Source organism: Protopterus annectens, chromosome 6.part1 (genome assembly GCF_019279795.1).
Source record: "Protopterus annectens isolate FY-2018-M chromosome 6.part1, PAN1.0, whole genome shotgun sequence".
NCBI lineage: Eukaryota > Metazoa > Chordata > Ceratodontiformes > Protopteridae > Protopterus > Protopterus annectens.
The window spans coordinates 275,260,433-275,280,666 of record NC_056738.1 but is presented as its reverse complement, the minus strand read 5'-3'; the positions used below and the strand labels follow the sequence as shown (position 1 = coordinate 275,280,666).

At 40.2% G+C, this 20,234-nt stretch overlaps 1 protein-coding gene across 1 annotated transcript in view; it reads right to left on the bottom strand.

Moving 5' to 3' along the window:
• The window catches only part of CPS1 (carbamoyl-phosphate synthase 1), a 531,928-nt gene extending 513,493 nt beyond the window's left edge, over positions 1 to 18,435 (bottom strand). Inside the window, exon 1 of the mRNA XM_044075706.1 lies at positions 18,142 to 18,435. Within this exon, the coding sequence (XP_043931641.1) occupies positions 18,142 to 18,285 (144 nt within the window). The 5' untranslated portion in view covers positions 18,286 to 18,435. The remainder of the gene's footprint in view (positions 1 to 18,141) is intronic.
• Between the last annotated feature and the right edge of the window lie 1,799 nt (positions 18,436 to 20,234).

The following is a 20,234-nucleotide window of genomic DNA, read 5'->3' as shown; positions in this document are numbered from 1 at the left end:
GCATTGACAAAAAGGTAGGAGTCAGAGCTGGAAGTGGCAGAGTTAAAGATGTTAAGATTTGCACTGGGTGTGACAAGGATGGACAGGATTAGGAATCAGTATATTAGAGGGTCAGCTCAGGTTGGACGGTTTGGAGACAAAGTCAGAGAGGCGAGATTGCGTTGGTTTGGACATGTGCTGAGGAGGGATGATGGGTATATTGGGAAAAGGATGTTAAGGATGGAGCTGCCAGGTAAGAGGAAAACATGAAGGCCTAAGATAAGGTTTATGGACGTGGTGAGAGAGGAAATGCAGGTGGTTGGTGTGACAGAACAATATGCAGAGGACAGGAAGAAATGGAAACAGATGATCCGCTGTGGCGACCCCTAACGGGAACAGCCGAATGAGAAGAAGATGATTTTACAGAGGTGGAAGTTACTAATCAGAAAACCCACATGCAACTTAGTGGACTGTACAGGCAGTGCTTATGTATAAAAATTGTTTTGTCATTTCAGTGAGAGGTTGAGTGTATTCTGTTTAAGGAGAGTATTTGGAGAGTATCGTATGGCGAACAGAAATTCTCAACCTTACGATCAGCATGTACAGGACCACTATTGGTTAAGATGTTGTTTAAGCAGTGGATTAAAACTATTGAGTTTGTTGGAGAGTTTTACTTGTCTGGGGATACTATTCCAGAGTTTTGCAAAGTATTGGGAGTAGAACGAGTCTCCTGCAACATTATTTGACTTATTTGTAAGTAATAAGTATTTGTTACTAGAGCGGAGGTCCCTTGCTGGACAGTAGGTCAGTAATACGTTATGTAGTGCAGGACATTCTTCTGGATGATGAATGAGTTTGTGTACAGTAGTTAGTTGTGAAAATGTTAGGTAGCTGTGTAGTTCAAGCCAGTTTAATTGCTTTAAGCTATGACAAGGGGGCAAATTTAGCTATTTTACTGTAGCAGGAGGCAAGTTTCTTTCTTTGAGTATGGCTTAAGTTTGTTGGGAAAGGAGTGGTGTGTAAGATAGTTAGCGATAAGAAAGTGGTGGCTAGAATTTTTTTGCAGTATCTGTAAGGAATCCATTGATCCCATAATAAAAGCAGCCTAGTTTCTGTTGTGTATATTTAATGGTGTACAGTATATGCTGGTCAGCTGCGGTGGTGGTGCTGCGGTAGCGTTGTCGCCTCACAGTTAGACATTGCCCGTTCGATTCTCAGTTAGAGCGTCTTCTGTGTGGCGATATGCATAAATGGGCGTTCCTTCGTTGAAGGTTGTGCGTTAGGCCCAGCAAGTCAGCATGTAAAAATCTACTGCCAATCATTAGCGGACCGGAGTTCCGCTGTGGCGACCCCTAACCGGGAAAAGCCAAAAGACACAAACAAACAAACAGTATATGCTGGTCATTTTTGAGATTGTCATCTATTATAAATAAACTCCTGGAAGTTTACTGTGAGTTACAGTTTCAATGACAGTATTATTTGCTGACTTTAAGGTTTAAAATTTGCTTCTGATTTTGGAAACTTTCTGAGGTAAAAAGCATTAACTTGGGATGAGTAGGAGTTTTTATCTTTTTATAAAGTAAAATCTAAAAAATTTCAATTGTTCATTGATACAGCACTTCCTTCTTGTAGTAATGTAATTTATGATATATTTTATTTATTAATTAATTAATTAGTTAAACAGGTAAGCCTACAGTATACAACTGCCCCTTTTCGGGGGTAACCTCAGAGCACTGACTAGTTAAGAGACTTGCTTAAGAGTAACATAGTAGTCTCATAAAAAGTGTAAATATTTTTTACTGAATCTCATTGTTATGTATTACAAATCATTAAAAAAAAACTCCTGAAAAAACTTAAAATTTCACAGAATCACAACTCACAGAAAACTTTGTATAGGTGAACTGTCTCTCCCACACAACCCATACTTACATATACTAACTCCACAGCCACATAACCACCAGATAAGAGAAAAGCCCCCACACAGCAAATTACTGCTCCTACACAGACACAAGGTGCACCAGTAGTGGTTATCTATAGACTTCTACAGCATTCTTTTTCTTTTAGCATGCAACCACTGACCTCAGGCTTCTCTACTGCCAGCTCCCTTAACATTTCCCTTCTCATCTGCTTCAGCCCTGGCAGCCTGTCCTCAATGTGACCTACACTCACAGGGTCTCCCTTTCATGAGACACATATACATGGGGGTCTCCAATCCACGTGTAGGTTTTAAGGGATATGATCCACTGGGTGCCAAGAGTGGGGCAGGGCCAGGATAGAAGCCATTATACTGCAGCTTCAAACCCAATTTCCCCCAGTGTGCTGATGCTATAAGCAGGTTGGGAAACGAGGTGTGGCCTATGAGTACATGTCATTTCTGTTCTGCCATTTGTCCTACTACAGAATTTTTTGAAACATTTTCAAATGGTGCAGCATTATAAACACAGAGAGTAAGGCATAATACTGATTAGAGTTGAATGCTTAAGCTTATGTACCTTATTAACAAAGTGGGACTTTAATGTAAGATGTTTTCAGAAGGTTCTATCTGCTACTACAAATCCCATTGCATTGCATCTACTGATTCTTCTAACCTCTCCACTGCTAATCAGTCTTTCTGTAAGTTTTGAATTTAATCAGTTTATTCAAACCTATCTAGGAGGAATGAGTTGAAAATATTTCTGAAACAGAGCTCAGACAGGACAAAAAAGACATCCCTAACAGGAAATCTCCAAGCGTTAATGTTCTACAGGTTAAAATATCTATTCGATTCTGAGGAATTTCTGCTTTCACTAAAGCAACATAATAACAAAGCACTGACAGAAAGGATACACCATGGGAAGAAATCCAGCTATTACGCATCTGCAAATGTTCTCACCATGATCTTCGGTGAGAGTTAAACCTCTCCAGCAGACTGTTTTATCTATGGATGGTTTGAGTAATCTTTAGGTGCTTTACTCCACAGCATTTCCACAAACAAGTCAGAAAGTCAGACATTAAGTTAGCACTTCTACCCATCAGTATTTCCTTAGGGGAAATATACCCTGTTGAAAATGCCTAGAAAAGCATTTGCCACCTTCTGTGTTTCAATGAAAGACACTGCCATCTCTTCTGGGTACCTAGTAGTATAATCCAACACTACCAAGTTATATTTCTTACCTGTGGAACACTGGGAACTCAGAGGTCCAACAATATCCATGACTACCCTCTGAAATATTTCCTCTTTAACAGACAAAGGTATCAAAGCAGTCTTAGATTTGTCTCCGGTCTTGCCAACCTTCTGGTACTATTTGCAGGTCCTGCAGTGTCTTGTTACATCCTCTGCAAAAACCCTGGCCAATAAAAATTTTGCATAAGCCATCTTTTAGTATGCCTAATACCCATATGGCTTGAAAAAAGAATATCATGGACTATGGATAGAAGTGCCAGGAAGTAGACCCTGGCTACTACCAAACATTAAAATACGTCTCCCTGGAACCATTCTTCTGGGGTCCATTCTTGTACAACAATCCATTTCCCCAATATAAGGACTCCCTCATCCCTTTGGCGTCTCCTTGGCTAGCTCCCTCAAGACCTGTAAAGTAGGATCTGAGACCTGAGCCTGCCACAACTCCTCCATGGTGATCCATCCCTGTTCCACTTCCAAAGGAAGTCTGGTCCCATCTGCCACTGGTGCCTCAAGTTCTGCTATGACTTACCTCTCCACCAGATGTATCACCTTTCAAGAGAAGCACAGTACCTTTCCCTTGATACGACTCAGTTCCTAGGTCACTGATACTCACCAGCTCCCCATCTGAAGTACCTACATAACCAGACCCAGATGAAGGTGTGGGCTCTGGCTTGGTCTCCCTACTGCTTTCCCAATAAGACTGCCTCCATGCCCGGCTGTGTGTAACAGCATATACCCAAGATGCTGCACTGTCAAAGTTATTCCCTATTAGGACAACAGAAGGAATGTCCTCAAACACATCCATCTGCTTACTACCTTATCTTCTTCTCAGTCCAAACAAACCCAGGCCACAAGTACCTGAAAATATTTCCCACTTAAGGCCCTGACTGAGGTGGAATATCAAGGCAAGTAGTGCTTCTGTCTGATCACTTCATGTTTGACTATGGTTATATGTGAGGTTGTGTCCCTTTTGGCAATGGCCTCCTTTCCCTCTATTAGGATAGGATGCAGACATCTGTGATAGTTAGATATAGCTGTTGTCTCTAAACAACCGACCACTGTCAAGGTGCTAGTCTTGCTTCCCCTATCTTAGAGGACAACAAGAATGTACATGGCCCATTTGGTTACATCTGAAATATCTAACTCCAAAACCTTGGCATATATCCAAAATTGTGGTTTCCCCTATTTTGTGTAACCTGATGAGATGTCTTAGGCTGTCCCCTTGGGTTCCCCAATACCCATGTCAGTGCTGTGTCCCATCTCTTATGAAGTGGCAGTCAGCTAGCTTAGGTAAAAAAATCCCCTTTCCTCCCCATCTCCCCAGAAGTGCTATACTCCCAGTCTGCCAACCAAATCCTTATGTCCTCAGGGATAGTACTAAGAGCTTTTTTCACTGATAAAAGGCCTGCAAGCATTTCAAATGTGGTGACCTTACAACTACTCGCCCATCAATAAAAATAAGTGCTGATTTCTCCAATATATTCAGACATTTTCATCTTCCTTCCTCCTGTGATCTCTAAAATTATTTCGGTTCTGGTTTAAATTTATAACAAGCAAGGATGCATTTTTTTAAACTATGACATAATTTAAAAAATCAACATCAATAAATATAGACACTGCATTCATTGCCTTACCCATTTGCAAGGAAGTTAAAAACTTCACCCATTGCATTTGGCCAACTTTCTGCTGATTACACGCCCTCTCAAAGGTCCTTATAAAACTATTCAAATGTTCTCCACATTTGTATTGAGGAAAATCTTTGTACGGACCTGGGCTTCTTGGATGTGATTTTCCCTTTCCATTGACTCGCATGTCTCTGGCATTTGACGATTATCTGCGTTTTGTGCTGGTGTTGCTTTTCTCTTTCCTCTGCCTCTAGTTGCTGCATTCGCTCAGTTGACTCAAGTTCAACATGCTTCATTTCAATTGTCGGTCTGTGTAATTCAAGTTGGGCTTTAAATTCTCTTGGGATGGAACTAACGGTCCTTTGTCTGTCTCCTGCACACTCCCTCAATGCGATGTTGTACACATAGCTGACACCATCAACTTACTGGATATATTATCCTACTGAGTTCCTTTTCCAGTTGCACCACTGACATTTTAAACACAACTGTAAGGAAAGCTCATGTTTTGCCTCTTCTTAAACAAAGCTGACTAATAAATAAAATAACTTATGTGCACAACCACACTTCTGTATATTTTATCTTGTGGTTGTGAGGGATAACACACACACAGAACTTTGACAACTGCCTTTCACACAAAGTAATATTTTCACTCGCACAATTCCTGGTGGAGGCTGGCCGAATTCTCAGTTACAACACAGCTTTCTTTTTGGCAAAGTAGTACTACTACCATCACTCTGCATTAGAGCCACAGACACCCAATTACCAGTTATTCGAATTAACTACAACAAATACGAAATAATTTACATTAAGTCTCTTTCACTGGTAGTAGGCCTAAGCAGTCTAATGGGAGATGTGTGCCACACAGCCTGTTAACCAAACAATGTAAATATTGATTGTTTCTTTTCAGATAAATAACCATAAATAAATATTATAAACAATTCATGCTAACCGCAAGAACTTAAAAATTAATAAAATGACATTACTTAAATAATAAAGAAAACACCGCCAAAACAAACTAAAATATATGTAGGTTGGCACACACAAATAAAATAAAAGTCAATAAAAATAGATACAATGCATATGGAAAAAAATTAAGCTCCAGATATCTATGTATGGCTTGAGGAAAAAACAGTAGTTAGACCAGTTCTATCAACTGTCTTAGCAACACTTCTCAAGAACAAAAACTTAACTGCACTGGTCCTGCAACAATAGGAATTGCCAATACATATCCCAGTCTGCTAACTTCCCTTGACTCTACCCAGAGATGGGTCATGGTCAGTGGGGCCTTAGGCAGGGTAATGGATAAGGGCCCCCTACACACAGCTGCACCCACCCCCCCAGCCAGTACAGTGTCCCATTACTTGGCTATTTCTAATTCTTCCCAGTTACCATAAACACTGTTCAAACCTGTCTGTCAGTGTGCATTCTATTTTCTTTTTTACTTCTACAATGATTACAGATATTTGAATTTAATTTAAAACTTTTATTTCAAATGTTATAGCACAAACACTTATAGACATCTGCCAAACAAAAAAATACAGTCTCACAATGAAAACAGACTTAGCACTAACAGTAAATCTCTCTGCCCTTGAAACTCACATGCATTGAAATGGCATTCAAAGAAAATGCATCTGGCCAGTGACAGATAAAGTTTATCTCTGAGCTGTTTTCAAACCATAGGGTCCTTGCATACATTGTTAGCACCATGCAGACATCCATGTTCATAGGTTCATAGGTTTATACTAGGCTATCTGCCCTAAGGCATTTATAAGCCTAGCCCAAATTTTTGTGGCTTATGCCACCCCTTATATAAAAAAATACTGTGCCCATTAGTTTGTTGTGCCTCTGTCCAGCAGTGACACAGAGATGATTCCCGGGGTAAACCTACGATCTCCCATCCACAGGTCTAGATTTCTCTTGAACAGAGTCAGTGAGGTGCTCTGCCTCACATGGACCGGGATTTTATTCCACAGCATAGGGAGTCTCTGAGTGATAAATCTATCCCTCCAGCACGTCCTATTTATATCCGTGCTAAGGTTTAAGTCGCTTGCTCTAGTGGTTTTGGTGGATTTGGATTTTTTGAGGTGGAGCATGTCCATTAATTCCGGGTTGAACATGGCCTTGTATGTCAGGCACGTGTCACCTCTGAGCAGACGGTATGCGACTGAATAGAGCTGGAGTTTCTTCAATCTGGCAGCATATGACAGATTTTGGAGTCCCTTTATCCTTTTGGTGAGGAACTTTTGGGGTCTCTCCAATTGCTGCAGATGTCGGGTGAGATACATCCCGAATGGGGCATTGTACTCGATCATTGGTCTGATAAGTGAAGAGTACAGGGGAACAATGACCTCACTAGATCTGGATGTGAATTCCTTCATGATCAGGTGGGCAATGTAGAAGGTCTTTCTAACCACTTTAGCAATGTGAGTGTCAAAAGAAAGGCCAGTGTCAACCTGGGTCCCCAGGTCCCTGATAACCTCTTCTGTGCTTAGTGGATTGCCACCTATATGGTAGCTTGGGGTTACCTTGTTTTTCCCGAAGGGTATGACTATACATTTTTTGGCGTTTAACTTCAGGCCATGGCTCTGGCACCAGCTATCTGTTTCCGTGAGTCCCTTCTGAAGGATATCCGTGTCCGATGCACTTTCCACTATGGCGCCCAGTTTGCAGTCGTCTGCAAACTTTGTCAGCCAAAGTCCTCCCATGCTGGCCTGTACTTCTGAGAAGTAGATGCCAAACAATAGGGGGCCAAGGACCGAGCCCTGTGGGACACCACTTGTGACCGGCTTGGAGTCTGACACAGTGCCAGCAACTCTAACCTGTGGGTTCTGTCCTTAAGCCAGTTTGCAACCCATCTTGTGACATATGGGTTTACATTTAAGCTGGTAAGTTTTTCTACAATACCCGAGTGGGGTATTGTGTCGAAAGCCTTTGCAAGGTCAAGGTAGGCTGTATGGACTGCCTTTCCCTCATCAATGGCCTTGGTGACTGTTTCGAAGAAGTCAACCAAGTTCAAAAGGCATGATCTTCCCTTGACAAAGCCAAACTGGGTCGGGTCCAATGTCTGCAAGTCCCCTATATCTTTGTTTATGAGCTCCATTATGATCCTCTCCATAGCTTTGCAGACTAGACTTGTTAAGCTTATGGGGCGGTAATTACCAGGGTCCGTGAGGCCGCCTTTGTGGAGTGGGACCACAGTTGCTGCACGCCACTCCTTGGGCACGTATCCTGTGGTAAGGCTGAGATTAAACAGCTGCCTTATGTGCGGGTTAATTCCTCATTTAGCTCGTGTAGCACACAGCCGGGGACACCATCCAGTCCCATTGATGCTGTGTTTTTAGCTTTAGAGAGAGCAGCTTTCACCTGCGCATTTGAGATGTCCGGGAGGCTACACTCGGCTGGGATAGTTATCTCTCCTTTAGGGGAGAGGGGTGAAGTTTGCAGTGAACCTGTCGGCCAGTATGTTGGCAATGTCTGTGGGTTCAGTGATTTTTTATCATTTTGGACTAATTCTGAGCATATCTGGGAGTTTCCACCCAGGTTCCTAACATAGCTGAAAAAGGCCTTATGATTGTCCTTTGAATCCATGGCAATTTTTCTCTCAAAATTGGCCTTAGTTGATTTTATGAGTGCTCGTAATTTTTACTAATAATGATCAGGGTGACTTCCCTTTTATGGATTTTGTTCTATCATGTAATAGCTTTCTCCTCTTATTGTAAAGTTTGTTAATGGCTGGGGTCCACCAGACTGGACGTTTGCCCTTTGTGGAAAGAGTCTTGGTTTTATTTGGGATTGCCTGATCCATGCAGTCCTGGAGGTGTTCATAGAAGGCATTTGTAAGGGCTTCCAGAGCTTGGGTTGTGGTTTCCTCTGGCTCAGGGGCCTTGAAGGATACCACACCAGTCTTGAGTAGTGTGAAGTTTGCTTTAGAGAAGTTCTTCACTATGGTCTTTTTGTTTGGGGTGGGGGCGGATGTGGATTTCCAGTGAGATTAGTTTATGATCAGATCTCACCAATGAGGGCTATACTTCGGTGTGGAGCATTTTGTCCCCATGTTTGTGACAATGAGATCTAGTATATTTTCTCCTCTCGTGGGAACAGTGACTAGCTGTTCCATGGCATTTGAATTTATGAACTCCAGGAACCGTTGGGCTAGAAAGTTAGGGCTTGAGTAATGTTCCCAGTCTATATTCGGTAGTTGAAGTCACCCAATATGATGGTGTTTGGAGATACATTTATACCCTCCAGTGTCTTCAGGAAGGCTGTGTGGGGTTCCTGAGTTTGAGAGGGTGGCCTGTAGCATGCTACAATTTGTAGAGCAGTTTTGCCTATGGTTAGTTGCACCTGGATGGTTTCCGAGCTTGTGCGTTGCTACCAACCTGGAGGTGTGGGTATCCTTTATGAATATGGATACACCCCTCCTTTTGTGGTGTGGTCCGGGTTTTGGGGCGGAACGCATGATATGAGGTAAAACCTAATAGTGCCGGTGTGCTCTCAGGAGCCATGAACCAGGTTTCAGTTACAGCACAGACATCGATGTTCTCCATACTGAGAAGGGCCTCGAGTGCGTGCATTTTGAGATTTAGAATTCTGGCATTGAGCAGCATTACCCTCAGTTTCTTCCCATTTTTGTTTTCTAGGGTGGTAGGTTTAGAATTTGAGCCTTGCCAAAAAAAGGCACTATGGGGGTGGCAAGAGCCTTAACCAATATCCGGAATCCCAGGGGTGACAGGTGCAAGCCGTCCCTTGCGAAGCAGCGTGGCTTGTCAAGCATGTCATCCCAGGCAGACAGACACTGGATCCCCTTTGAATGACACCAGACATTAAGCCAATTGTTAAAGCTGATCATCTTGTCTCTATATTGTGGCATCATTCTTGGTGAAGGAAGGATACTGCTCAGGGTTAGGGTCATACCTGCCTGGGCTACATAATCAGAGAGCTCCTCTATGTCTCTTTTCATGTAGTCCAGGGAGGTACGTCTCAGGTCGTTCACACCAGCATGGACAATGACTGTGTCATATTTGTACTTGCCGTGGAGTGACCCGAGTGCTTGTGTTATGTGGCGGATTCCAGCGCCCGATAGGCAGCTTACTGTGACCCTCTCCTTGTTCAGCCTGGTGAGTGGGACGTCAGTGTGTCTGACTATGGAGTCACCTATGACAAGTATGTTTAATGTTGTATTTGGCCTTAAGGGCTGTGACTGCTTTGCACACTGCTTTTGTGGTTTATGTGTTGCTTGTGGGGTGTCTTGAGGTAGCAGTTGTTTGGGTGTCTGCTTTGGAGGCCTCTGCTGTTTAGGTAAATTTTTACTCAGAGCCTCCGAGTATGTCTTTGTGTGTTTATGTGTTTGATTCAGTGGAGTGGTAGCATTATGTGAGGCTGGTTTTGTGGTGTGTGTAGTTGCCTTCTCCTCCTGTCTGGTCTTGCCAGTCCTGAGTTGAGAGAGCTCAGCCTCCAGTTTGGCTAAATAGCTGCATCTCTCGCAAGTATTTGTGTTATGTGGGAGGAGGAGAGGGTTGTCTGTGTACATGAGGCAGTTATAACATTGCCTCAAGATTCCCAGATTCACCAGCTGGACCGGAGAGGAGATTGACAACTGACCTTTGGACATGCTAGAATAATATTGGGAAATCCTTAATTGAAAACAAGGGCCAGCGGGGAGTGAGGGTGTAGTGCTTTTAATTTTTAGTGCTGACTTATATAATTGCTTTAGTGAGCAAGTGCCAGGTAACTTGAGTGCAATGTGTTACAAGTAACTAAATGCAAAAACGACAAACAGTAACTTTCTTTCAAGTGAAACAAGGAAATAAGTACAGTAAGCAATGCATATATCACTAGTGATCCACAGAAGCGCTGAGAAGTTGCGTATTAGGTGGAATTAGCTTCCAGGGAAATAACAAGCAAACAAACAACAAGCATATAAACAAAGCTAGATTCAGCAGGCCTGGATCTAGTCTATGCTAGAGCAAACAAGGTGAACCAATTTCAGTAAGATACAGTTCAAATATTCAGGCACTATAAACCTTTAACCAGAAATTCCCAGCTCAGAAGGGCAGAGTCCAGCCTCTTCTCCCACAAGAGTGCATACCACGAACCTTCCTAATGTAAAATAACTGGCCTGAAGCCCAAGTGCCTAAACCAGAACTAATACACTTGGACACTGGGCTCTCAATCAGCAGTTCCCAACTTAGAAGGATGAAAGCTACCTGTCCTGCCACCACAGTGCTTGCCACAAACCTTCCTAATGTAAAACAACTGGTCTGAAGCCCAAGTGCTTAATCCAAAAGACTTGAATGATAGCTACACTTTAATCAAGTTACAACCAAGCAGTAATAAATACCATTGAATACTTTAGAGAATGTCTGGATTAGTGCTCAAGTTACACAAACAAAGCTAGATCCAGCAGGCCCGAATCCAGTCTATGCCACAGCAAACAAGGTGCACCAACTTCAGTAAGAAACAGTTCAGATATGCATGCACTATAAGCCTTTAACCAGAAATTCCCAGCTCAGAAAGGCAGAGTCCAGCCTCTCCTCCCACAAGAGTGCAGACCACGAACCCTCTTAATGTAAAATAACTGGCTTGAAAGCCCAAGTGCTTAAACCAGAATTAATACACTTTTAAAATAACAGACACTGAGCCCTCAATCAGCAGTTCTCAACCTAGAAGGATGTAAGCTACCTGTTCTGCCACAACAGTGCAGACCACAAACCCTCTCAGTGCAAAACAACTAACTGGTCCGAAGCCCAAGTGTTTAAACCAAAAGGCTTAGAATGAGTTACACCAAGCAGTAATAAATACAACTGAGTATTTTAAGATGATGCAAAAGTAAAAATAAGTAGGTAAAAACACAAGTACAGTAAAAGCAGATGAATTTTTTTTTTTTTTTTTTCTGAACAAGTGCTGAAATCAAAGAAACAGATTTGAGTGCTGAAACTAGAAAACTGGCTAGTTATAAGAAAAAAAACAAGCTAGAAGGCTTCCCTCAAACACAGAAGGGCTTGGGGGTTCAGAAGCCTACAAATAGTCTGTACCACTTAACAAGAAAGGCAGGAAATAAGCTTAATTTTTTTTTTCTATTTCCCAGATGCTCTCTTTGTACACAGTAGGAGTGCCTGAAATCAGAATATGATCTCACTGCACTCAGTTGAGTGAGCAAATGAGATGGGCCCAGAGGCAGGCTGAGGGGCGGGCAGTTTCAATGCCACAAGATTAACACCAAAACAAAAACAGGGCAGGTGGGTGGGAATAACTGAAGAGCAGAATAACTTCAGTTAAAAATTCCTTCAACACTCCTTCATACACAGTTTAATTGTTCTTTGATTCATCTTCCTGACTGTGTTAAATTATATTCCATGTATAATACAGTACCATTTGTCAGAGTGTGTTTTAAATTTGTAGTTTTGAACATTTTCCAGTAAGCAATGAAATAAAAACATATGAACCAATAATGACAAAACTACCATTTCAGAACATTCAACCATAAAAAGCCACTCAATATCAGTCAATATGCACAATCTCTGCAGAAGTAAAAGTCATCTGAACAATTCCACATTACAAACATCTGTAGCTAATGAAGAGGTTGCTGCTAGCAAACAACTTTATAGTTCAGTGTTTCATCTACAAATTCCAGTGTGTGCTGCCCTTTAAGAATAAATTGCCTAGGTTACATTAAATAAAAATGGTAAGCTGGTAATAATACAATAGGAAATTTATGGCAAACTGACAACAGGTTCATAGTTACTAGGCATCTTGTCCAAAGGAGGACACACTCAGGACTGCAGCACCCCACCCCATTAAAATACAACACAGTATCAGCAAGCCATCTGCATGCTGGGGGAGTAGAATCCACAGCCTTCTGCATCAAAACGCAAGTATGCTGCCAATTGTGTTACTAACAATGCTTTCAAATTCTATAGCAAAACGGCGATGACCATTTGCTAAACAAAACTGTAGCACATTGAAAACAGACTGAACATAAGTGGCAAATATTTTCTCTTCCCTTGAAGCTCACAATTCCTTGAAAATGCACAGAAACTCATTCCATTGAAAATGCACTGAAACTCATAATTTTGAGTAGTCTGGTAGTTGAGGTAGAGGATTTAGGCTTTTGTCTCTTGTAACCAAGGTACAGGGTTTGAGCCTGAGTAAATTAACTAAACTGTCATCCCTACCAAGGGCATTATACACAAAAGACACACATACCTACGAATGGAACATTTGTTTGTTCATTTGTTTCCATGGACAGGCAGAAGGAGCAGGCATAAATTCCATGTCCAGGCAGCAGGAACAATCTTGTGTTTGTATTCCATGCACGGACACAGAAAAGAAGAAGCAAACAACAGCAGTTGTGTGCATTAACGTTTGCAGGGACGCACAGATGCAGAGGCCATTCTTAAAGAAGAAAGAACACCCCTAAAGACGACATGTATGTAATTTCTATTTTTAATTCAAAAGTAAATGTTGTGGCAGCCCCCAGGCCAGCAGGTCCGACACAGCCAGTAGGCACTAGGTGACTGAATAAGTCACGTAGTGCAGGATCCACCCAGAGCTTATAATTTGCTTCATAGCATACATTGGTGTGTCTGAATAAGGCATTAGTTTCCTTTTTCCTGCTGATATCATAAAGATGTTCATATATTCTTTGCTTTAAACATCATTCAGTTTTACCAATGTAATATGCATAACATGAGTGCAATAAGCCATGTATATCACACCCTTTGAATAACAACTGTAATAACCATCTGTAGGAACAAATATGTTTGAGCTAGGTAAATATAACTCTGTAGCATTAACCACCATGAAAAACGGGGGGCAACTTCCACATCTGAAGGTTCCCTTCTTACACCTTAACCCACTAAAATTTTGGCGGGCTACGTTCTCAAACAAATTTTTGAGATTGGCACCTCTCCAAAAACTTAACTTCAAGAGATGACTGAACACCTTAAGATTGTTAGGCATAATAGCAAACATATTCCTATATTTAGAAATAATTTCTCTTATTTGAGTGGTGTTCTGACTGAACCTGGTAACAAAATAAGTGTCTATGTCCCTCACAATACTAAGAGAAACCCCTGCATGTTAACACCAGCCCCCAATGGCACTATAATGGTGTTAAAACTCCTGAGCATTAATCAGTGGAATACATTTAATACCCCTTCCCATCAAAATTTCCTGTTTAATAGGCTCACTTAATGAGCTAGGATATTCTCTAAATGTAAATAAGTTCTCTATAAAATCTAACTCTTCAGTCAAATCTTCTCTGCGTGAAGTCATACGGACAGCCCGGACCATCTGTCCTTTAACAGTATTTTTCTTCTGAAAGTGGGGGTGATTGCTCTGATATTGCAAATATGAATTAGAAAAGTGTTCTTTCCTGAAAATTCTGGACACAAATTTCTGATTTACTTCATCTTTTACAATCTGTACATTCAAATATTAAATGTTGGATCTGCCAACATGATGAGTAAATGATAGGAGGTCAGTAGTCATCCCTATATATTCCATAAAGTTTTCCACATATTCAACTGGACCCTGCCACTCTATTGATATATCATCCAGGAAACAATAATAAGCTTTAATATATTGTGAAACGAAAGCGCTTAATCTGTTTTAAAATTGTTGTTTTCCAATTACTGGTGTGGTCCATGATACTTGACATAGGGGTGCATCCTTTATTGCTTCCAGCTCTGCCGTGCCGTGTCTTTAAATTATTTTGGTAGACTTTACTCAGCTTTTTCACCATATATAATAATATACTGAATAACTAGGACAAAAATACTTAAAGCCACCAAATTATGTGGCAATCTTAAATTTAATGAACGTAGCTTCTTAACTTTGAATGTTTTTGGTATACTGGCCTGAAGCTTAGATTAAATGCATTTCTTTGGATGACATAATGAGTGAAACTGATATAATTTCAAAGATCCAAGGCAAAACATATTTTTTCTGCAGCTAAATGCTGCTCTCTTGCCTGCTGAAATCCATTTCTGCATCACATGCAAATAATTCCGATGCTTGTACTCATGTCTGGTTAATAAGCTATGCCGAGGCTTGAAGCTGAAACTAGAAAAACAGATGACATACATACATACATACAGCTCTGCTTTTAATCTGGTGAAAACAGATACAACCACAGCATTTCAGTAGTTTTCAACATTTCTCTACAAAATGTATAGCCATTTGTCGGAGCTCACTGTGAATGAGATAACCGCTTATTTTTTTTTCATAATCAAAAACATTTGTTTTATCACCCCAAGAACAGAATTCATCCTTGCTTTATAAAATAACTTATTAAACTTGTATTCACTATCCCACATCATATAGAAGCTACCATTTGTATACTTAAACTACCATCATACTGTACAAACAACTTCATGTTTTCTCTGTATTTCTTATTTACTCTTGTTCATTTTTCATAAGGTGTTAGTATTTTATTGTAATCGGTATGTAGTTTGTGTGTACTTTGTTACTGCTTGCTTAGCCTGGGGCATGGCTGAAAAGGGTCCTTGGTCCAGTTCACTTACCCAGTTAATTATAAATTAGATAGATAAATAGACAGATAAATAAAAGACCACAGAAGATTAGTTGCTCTTAAATGATACAAGATTCGAGCCATTGTGTTTTATATCCTCTGTATCAAGAGGTTTTAGTAGTTTCAAGGTCAGAACTGGCCAGAAATGCACGTAAAATAGTTGGCAGCAGCAGCGATATGAGGGGGTTAAAAAATCAATAGGGCAACACCAAGGTAATATAATATTATTTTTTTCTTTAATTTAATATATGCATCTTTACAATGTATCATTGGTGCCTAAGGATTTTATTAATTTGAAAATGGAAAATATACAGAGCTCTAGCTCTTCAACCTTTTATGTTGGGTTGCCATATTTTTTCCCAAATACCCAAAATGGGACATTTTTATAGAATTCTGAAATTTTGAGGGGCAAATTATATCTACAGACAGTGTAAACTCATGAACTTCACTTTTTTAGCAAAATAAACACTCATTCTTGCAGAATGAGTAGTTTATATTTTCTCATATAATATGAAGGTGTTTTAAATAGAAAATAATTGCTCTATACAACTATTAGATGAAACATAAATATTTTAGTCCTAAAACCTCAGGACATTTGCCATTTTTTGTTGCTTTGTCATGGGACACAAGCACCAAAAACAGGGACTGCCCTATGTAAACAGGAACTCGATAACAGTGTCACAAATAATAGAGAACAAAACCCTAAAATCAGAACTCTTCAAATATTAGTACTAATACAGTTAAAACAAGAACATTTATATATTAATATTTTCCTGAACAGAAAAAGGATGCAAAATCTCTAATCACTGTCTCATCAAAAGAAAAAAAACGTGTTTATAACGAGCAGAACATTTGGAAGCAAAATCAAGGACACTACAGAAGTTGCAAACAGATGTATGAATGGAAAAATGTAGTCAAAAGCAGTGCAAAGTGTGCCAGTTTGACTGACCCTGTCCAATGAGCTACACTTACCACTCAACTGTGCAGAATTTTGCAAAATGGCCAGCATTTTTCATCATATTTTCCATCTTTCCCTCATAAAATCTGCAGTTTTCTGGCAAATCATTGAGGACTGAAATCGCTAAATAATGACAGAAACTTGGGTTTCAGACTTCATATCATTCAGACAATGCACGCTAATGCAAAACCTGTTATGCTAGAAACTTTGTAAGCGTATTAGAGCAGTATTTAAAATATATCCCTGACTTTGGGCCTGTGACTTCTAATTATTTTTTGCTGTGTTCAGAATTTTTGGGAAGAGTTTGGAAGGTATGCTACAACAGAATCATACTACATTTGCTATGACTCAAGGCATACCCCAACAACTTCTTTACTCTTATGGACAAAGCCAGCAATGCTTGGGACAATGGCTCCCAAGCAGAGACAATTATTAAATAAAATTTATTTAAAAATCAGTAACCAGAAACTTTCATTCAACATGCATTTTCTGAATAAGAAGTATGAAAATATTGTGAATAAGAAGCATGAAGCTATTATGTATGTTTGACTTTACTGACTGACTGTAATGCTTGTTGATTTACCAGAAAATCAAATATTTTCGGGGAACAGAGCAAAACATATGATGTCAAATCAGGGATGCTCTGCACAGTGGGGACCCAGGGTCATCAGACAAAATATACCGTACATACAGTAAGCACAGTAGAACTGATACACTACAGTCATGCTAAGTCAAGAGGTTAACTGACGTGACGGAGCTATCGCATTACTCTGGTGAAAGACGTTAACACGTGTAGTAACTGTACAACACAGTAGCACATAGTCCCTTTGCCAAGAGAATTTGAGCCAACTGCAGCCCCAAGTTGCATCAGCCAACAGCCGCTGTCTTGATCCTTAAACGTGTCAAGTACGGCATTACGCACAGAACGTTATAATTACAGCATAAAATGCGCATGGTATAATACACAGAGTTGCCACCTTTTCAAATTCCCAAAATGGGACATTTTTTATAGACACATCAGATTTTGCAGAGCAAAACATACCCACGGCCAGTACAAAGGACAGAACTTCACCTTTTTTGCCAAAATAAAAGCGTATTATTGTAGCATTTGAGTTGATTACTCTGTTTCTTATATTTAGTTGTTTCAGATACAAGATAACTGTTTTATGCAACTATTAAAGAAAATATCGGATATATTTTTTGTCCTAAAAATCTCAGGACATTTGCCATTTTTTCAATTTTTTTTTTTTGCAAGACATAACTGCCCAAAGAGTGAGTGACTGTCCCTCGTAAAGTGGGACAGGTGGTAACCCTAAATACAGTTGCACAGCAATGTTAGGAGCAAGCATAAAAATACCACGCCAGCATTACTACCATAACAGAAGTCGTGCACAGCTGTATGCAAACCGACTCGAACTTTAAGTGTAAGATCTTAGATGGTCATCAGTAAGAAAAAGCAGTCACATACCCAAAAGCTGAATAGTTAACATGGGACTCTCCTGCAGACCCGCAAGATCTTACCTCATGCTTTTCCACGTGTTAATGCATGAATTCTGGACAAAGCCCAAAATAATGGGGGATAAAGGCCCAAACTCAGGGACATATTTGAAATGTTGCTCTTATAAACTTAGAAACGTTGACAGGATAACAGGTATTGCATTAATATGCATTTTTGAAGAATATGAAGCCTTGACACTAAAATGTTTGTCATTTAGTTTGTGTCACTAGGTTGATGTACAGCCCCAAATTTTATGAGGAACAGGTAAAACACACGAGGCTAAAATCTGGACATTCAGCAAAATACAGTTGAGAGGTATGAAAAACTGATTAAGATTTGAAATATAAACTATGAATTAAAGAAATGCATGTATATATGCCTCACCTTGTGGCTATAAAGGCGTGTCCCTGCAACAGAGCTTAGTGCCCACCAAGCAGCTTGTGGGGTGCTGCTGTTGCACCCCTGCACCCCAAGTCCTGGGCTGAAGCCCATCAAGACAGACCTCACACTTAGGATCCGACAGCTCATTCTGTCTAAAGGTTTTTCGCACCACTAAGAATAGTTCCAACTTCCAAGTGTTCCTAACAGCTTTGGTTTTCTAAATCACTTCTGTGGCGTCGCACACATATGTTGACTGCCCGATTTCAGTAAACTCGCACCCACGTTGTCTTGCAGTGATTCTTACTTCATTTTATAGCCCAGCCTCTCTTCCCTTTGCCCAAAAACTCCTCCCTTCTTCACGTGGTTAGATGACAGCGCGGGGCTGTTTTGAGGCGCTTTCCTCAAAGCGTTATTGATCTGCTATTTCACACACCCTCTCAAGGTGTTCCTCCCACCGTTTCTGTCATTTTTTTAAATATAATTTCACAATAACATGACACATACACAGTGCATTGGAATGTGGAACATGCATAAGACTAGTAAATAACCTGTCATATGCATAAAAACACTTCTCATCCAAAATCCACTACACTGTAGACAACGGCCAAGATGCCCGTAAATTAATAGGTGCTACCTTTAACATAATGACTTACCCTGTCTGTGTAGTCCGGAGCCTGGTATCTGTTAAGAATGAGAACTACAATCTACAGTTGTGATCTTAAAATTTTAAAAGCTAAAAGTCGCCTAGCTAAGATTTTTGCAAACTACACAACGTTTACGGCTGTTTTGCATATGTTCGTTCATGTGGAAAGATTCGGTGCCCCTTTCATTGGTAAAAGCTGGATTTTCGGATAAAAGAAATTCCGTGAGCAAGTTGACATATTAGAAAGAGTATTTTATTTCCAGTGATTCAGGATAACCTTTCTGAAAAAGAAACATCTTAGCACTTATAAAAAACACTTGGCTCTCCTGACAGTCCAAATTCGTCGGACTTTTTTTTTTTTTTTTTTTTTTTTTTGCTGTCAGTGTCTCACCTAATAATCTCGATCTCTGTCCAGTTTAGATAGTTTAAATTGTTTTAAATTAGGGACTTGTTGGCTTTTTAGTTTGTGTGGGCCTTTAGCCCTTTTTCCTACTATTAATCCCTTTAGCAGTTAGGTTTTTTTCTGTGGGACTCAGTCCCATATTTGTATTATAGGTTCATAGGTTCATACTAGGGTATCTGCCCTAGGGCATTTATAAGCCTAGGCAGAGTGTGTCTGGCTTTCGCCACCCATTTTAAATTAATTTTGCTATGCCCTTTTTCAAGGTTAGTATACTGTGCCTCTGTCTAACATTGACACAGAAGTGATACCCGGGGTAAACCTACGATCTCCCATCCACTCATCAAGATTCCTCTTGAAGAGAGTCAATGAGGGACTCTGCCTAACTTGGACTGGGATTTTATTCCAGAGTGAAGGGAGCCTCTGGGTTATGAATCTGTCCCTCCAGCATGTCCTATTTATTTCAGTGCTGAGGTTCAAGTCTCTCGAGCGCGTAGCTATTTATATATTTATATTTATATTATATATTTATATATAACTATTTATATATAGCTATTTATATATTTATATTTATAGAGTAATTGTATTTTTATTTATATATATATATATTACTGTTGTAGATAGTGCCCGAGTTGGGCTTAGTTGTTTGTGAATATATTTACTATTTTTTTTTCTCAGCATGTCAGGGGATAGGGAGAAATCCCATCCCAAATCAGGTTTTAAAAAATGCCCAGATTGTGGGCAGAAAATGTCCATCACTGATGGACATATTCAATGTGTCTACTGCTTGGGGGCCAAGCACCTCCAAGACACCTGTAGCATTTGTCACTCCTTCTCTTCAAGAGTACTCTTGGAGAGAAGGAGGAAACTTATAGACAGAGGATTGCTACAGCAATCTTTTTCAGAGGTTTTGAATAGCCATGAAGGTGCTAGTACGTCTTCCAAATCTTCAAAATCCAAGTCTTCAGATAAGGTATCCAAAAAGGCTAAAATTTCAAAAGGAGGGTCATCGGTTCCACAGTCATCGGAGCCGAGTGTACCTTTGATTCGGAG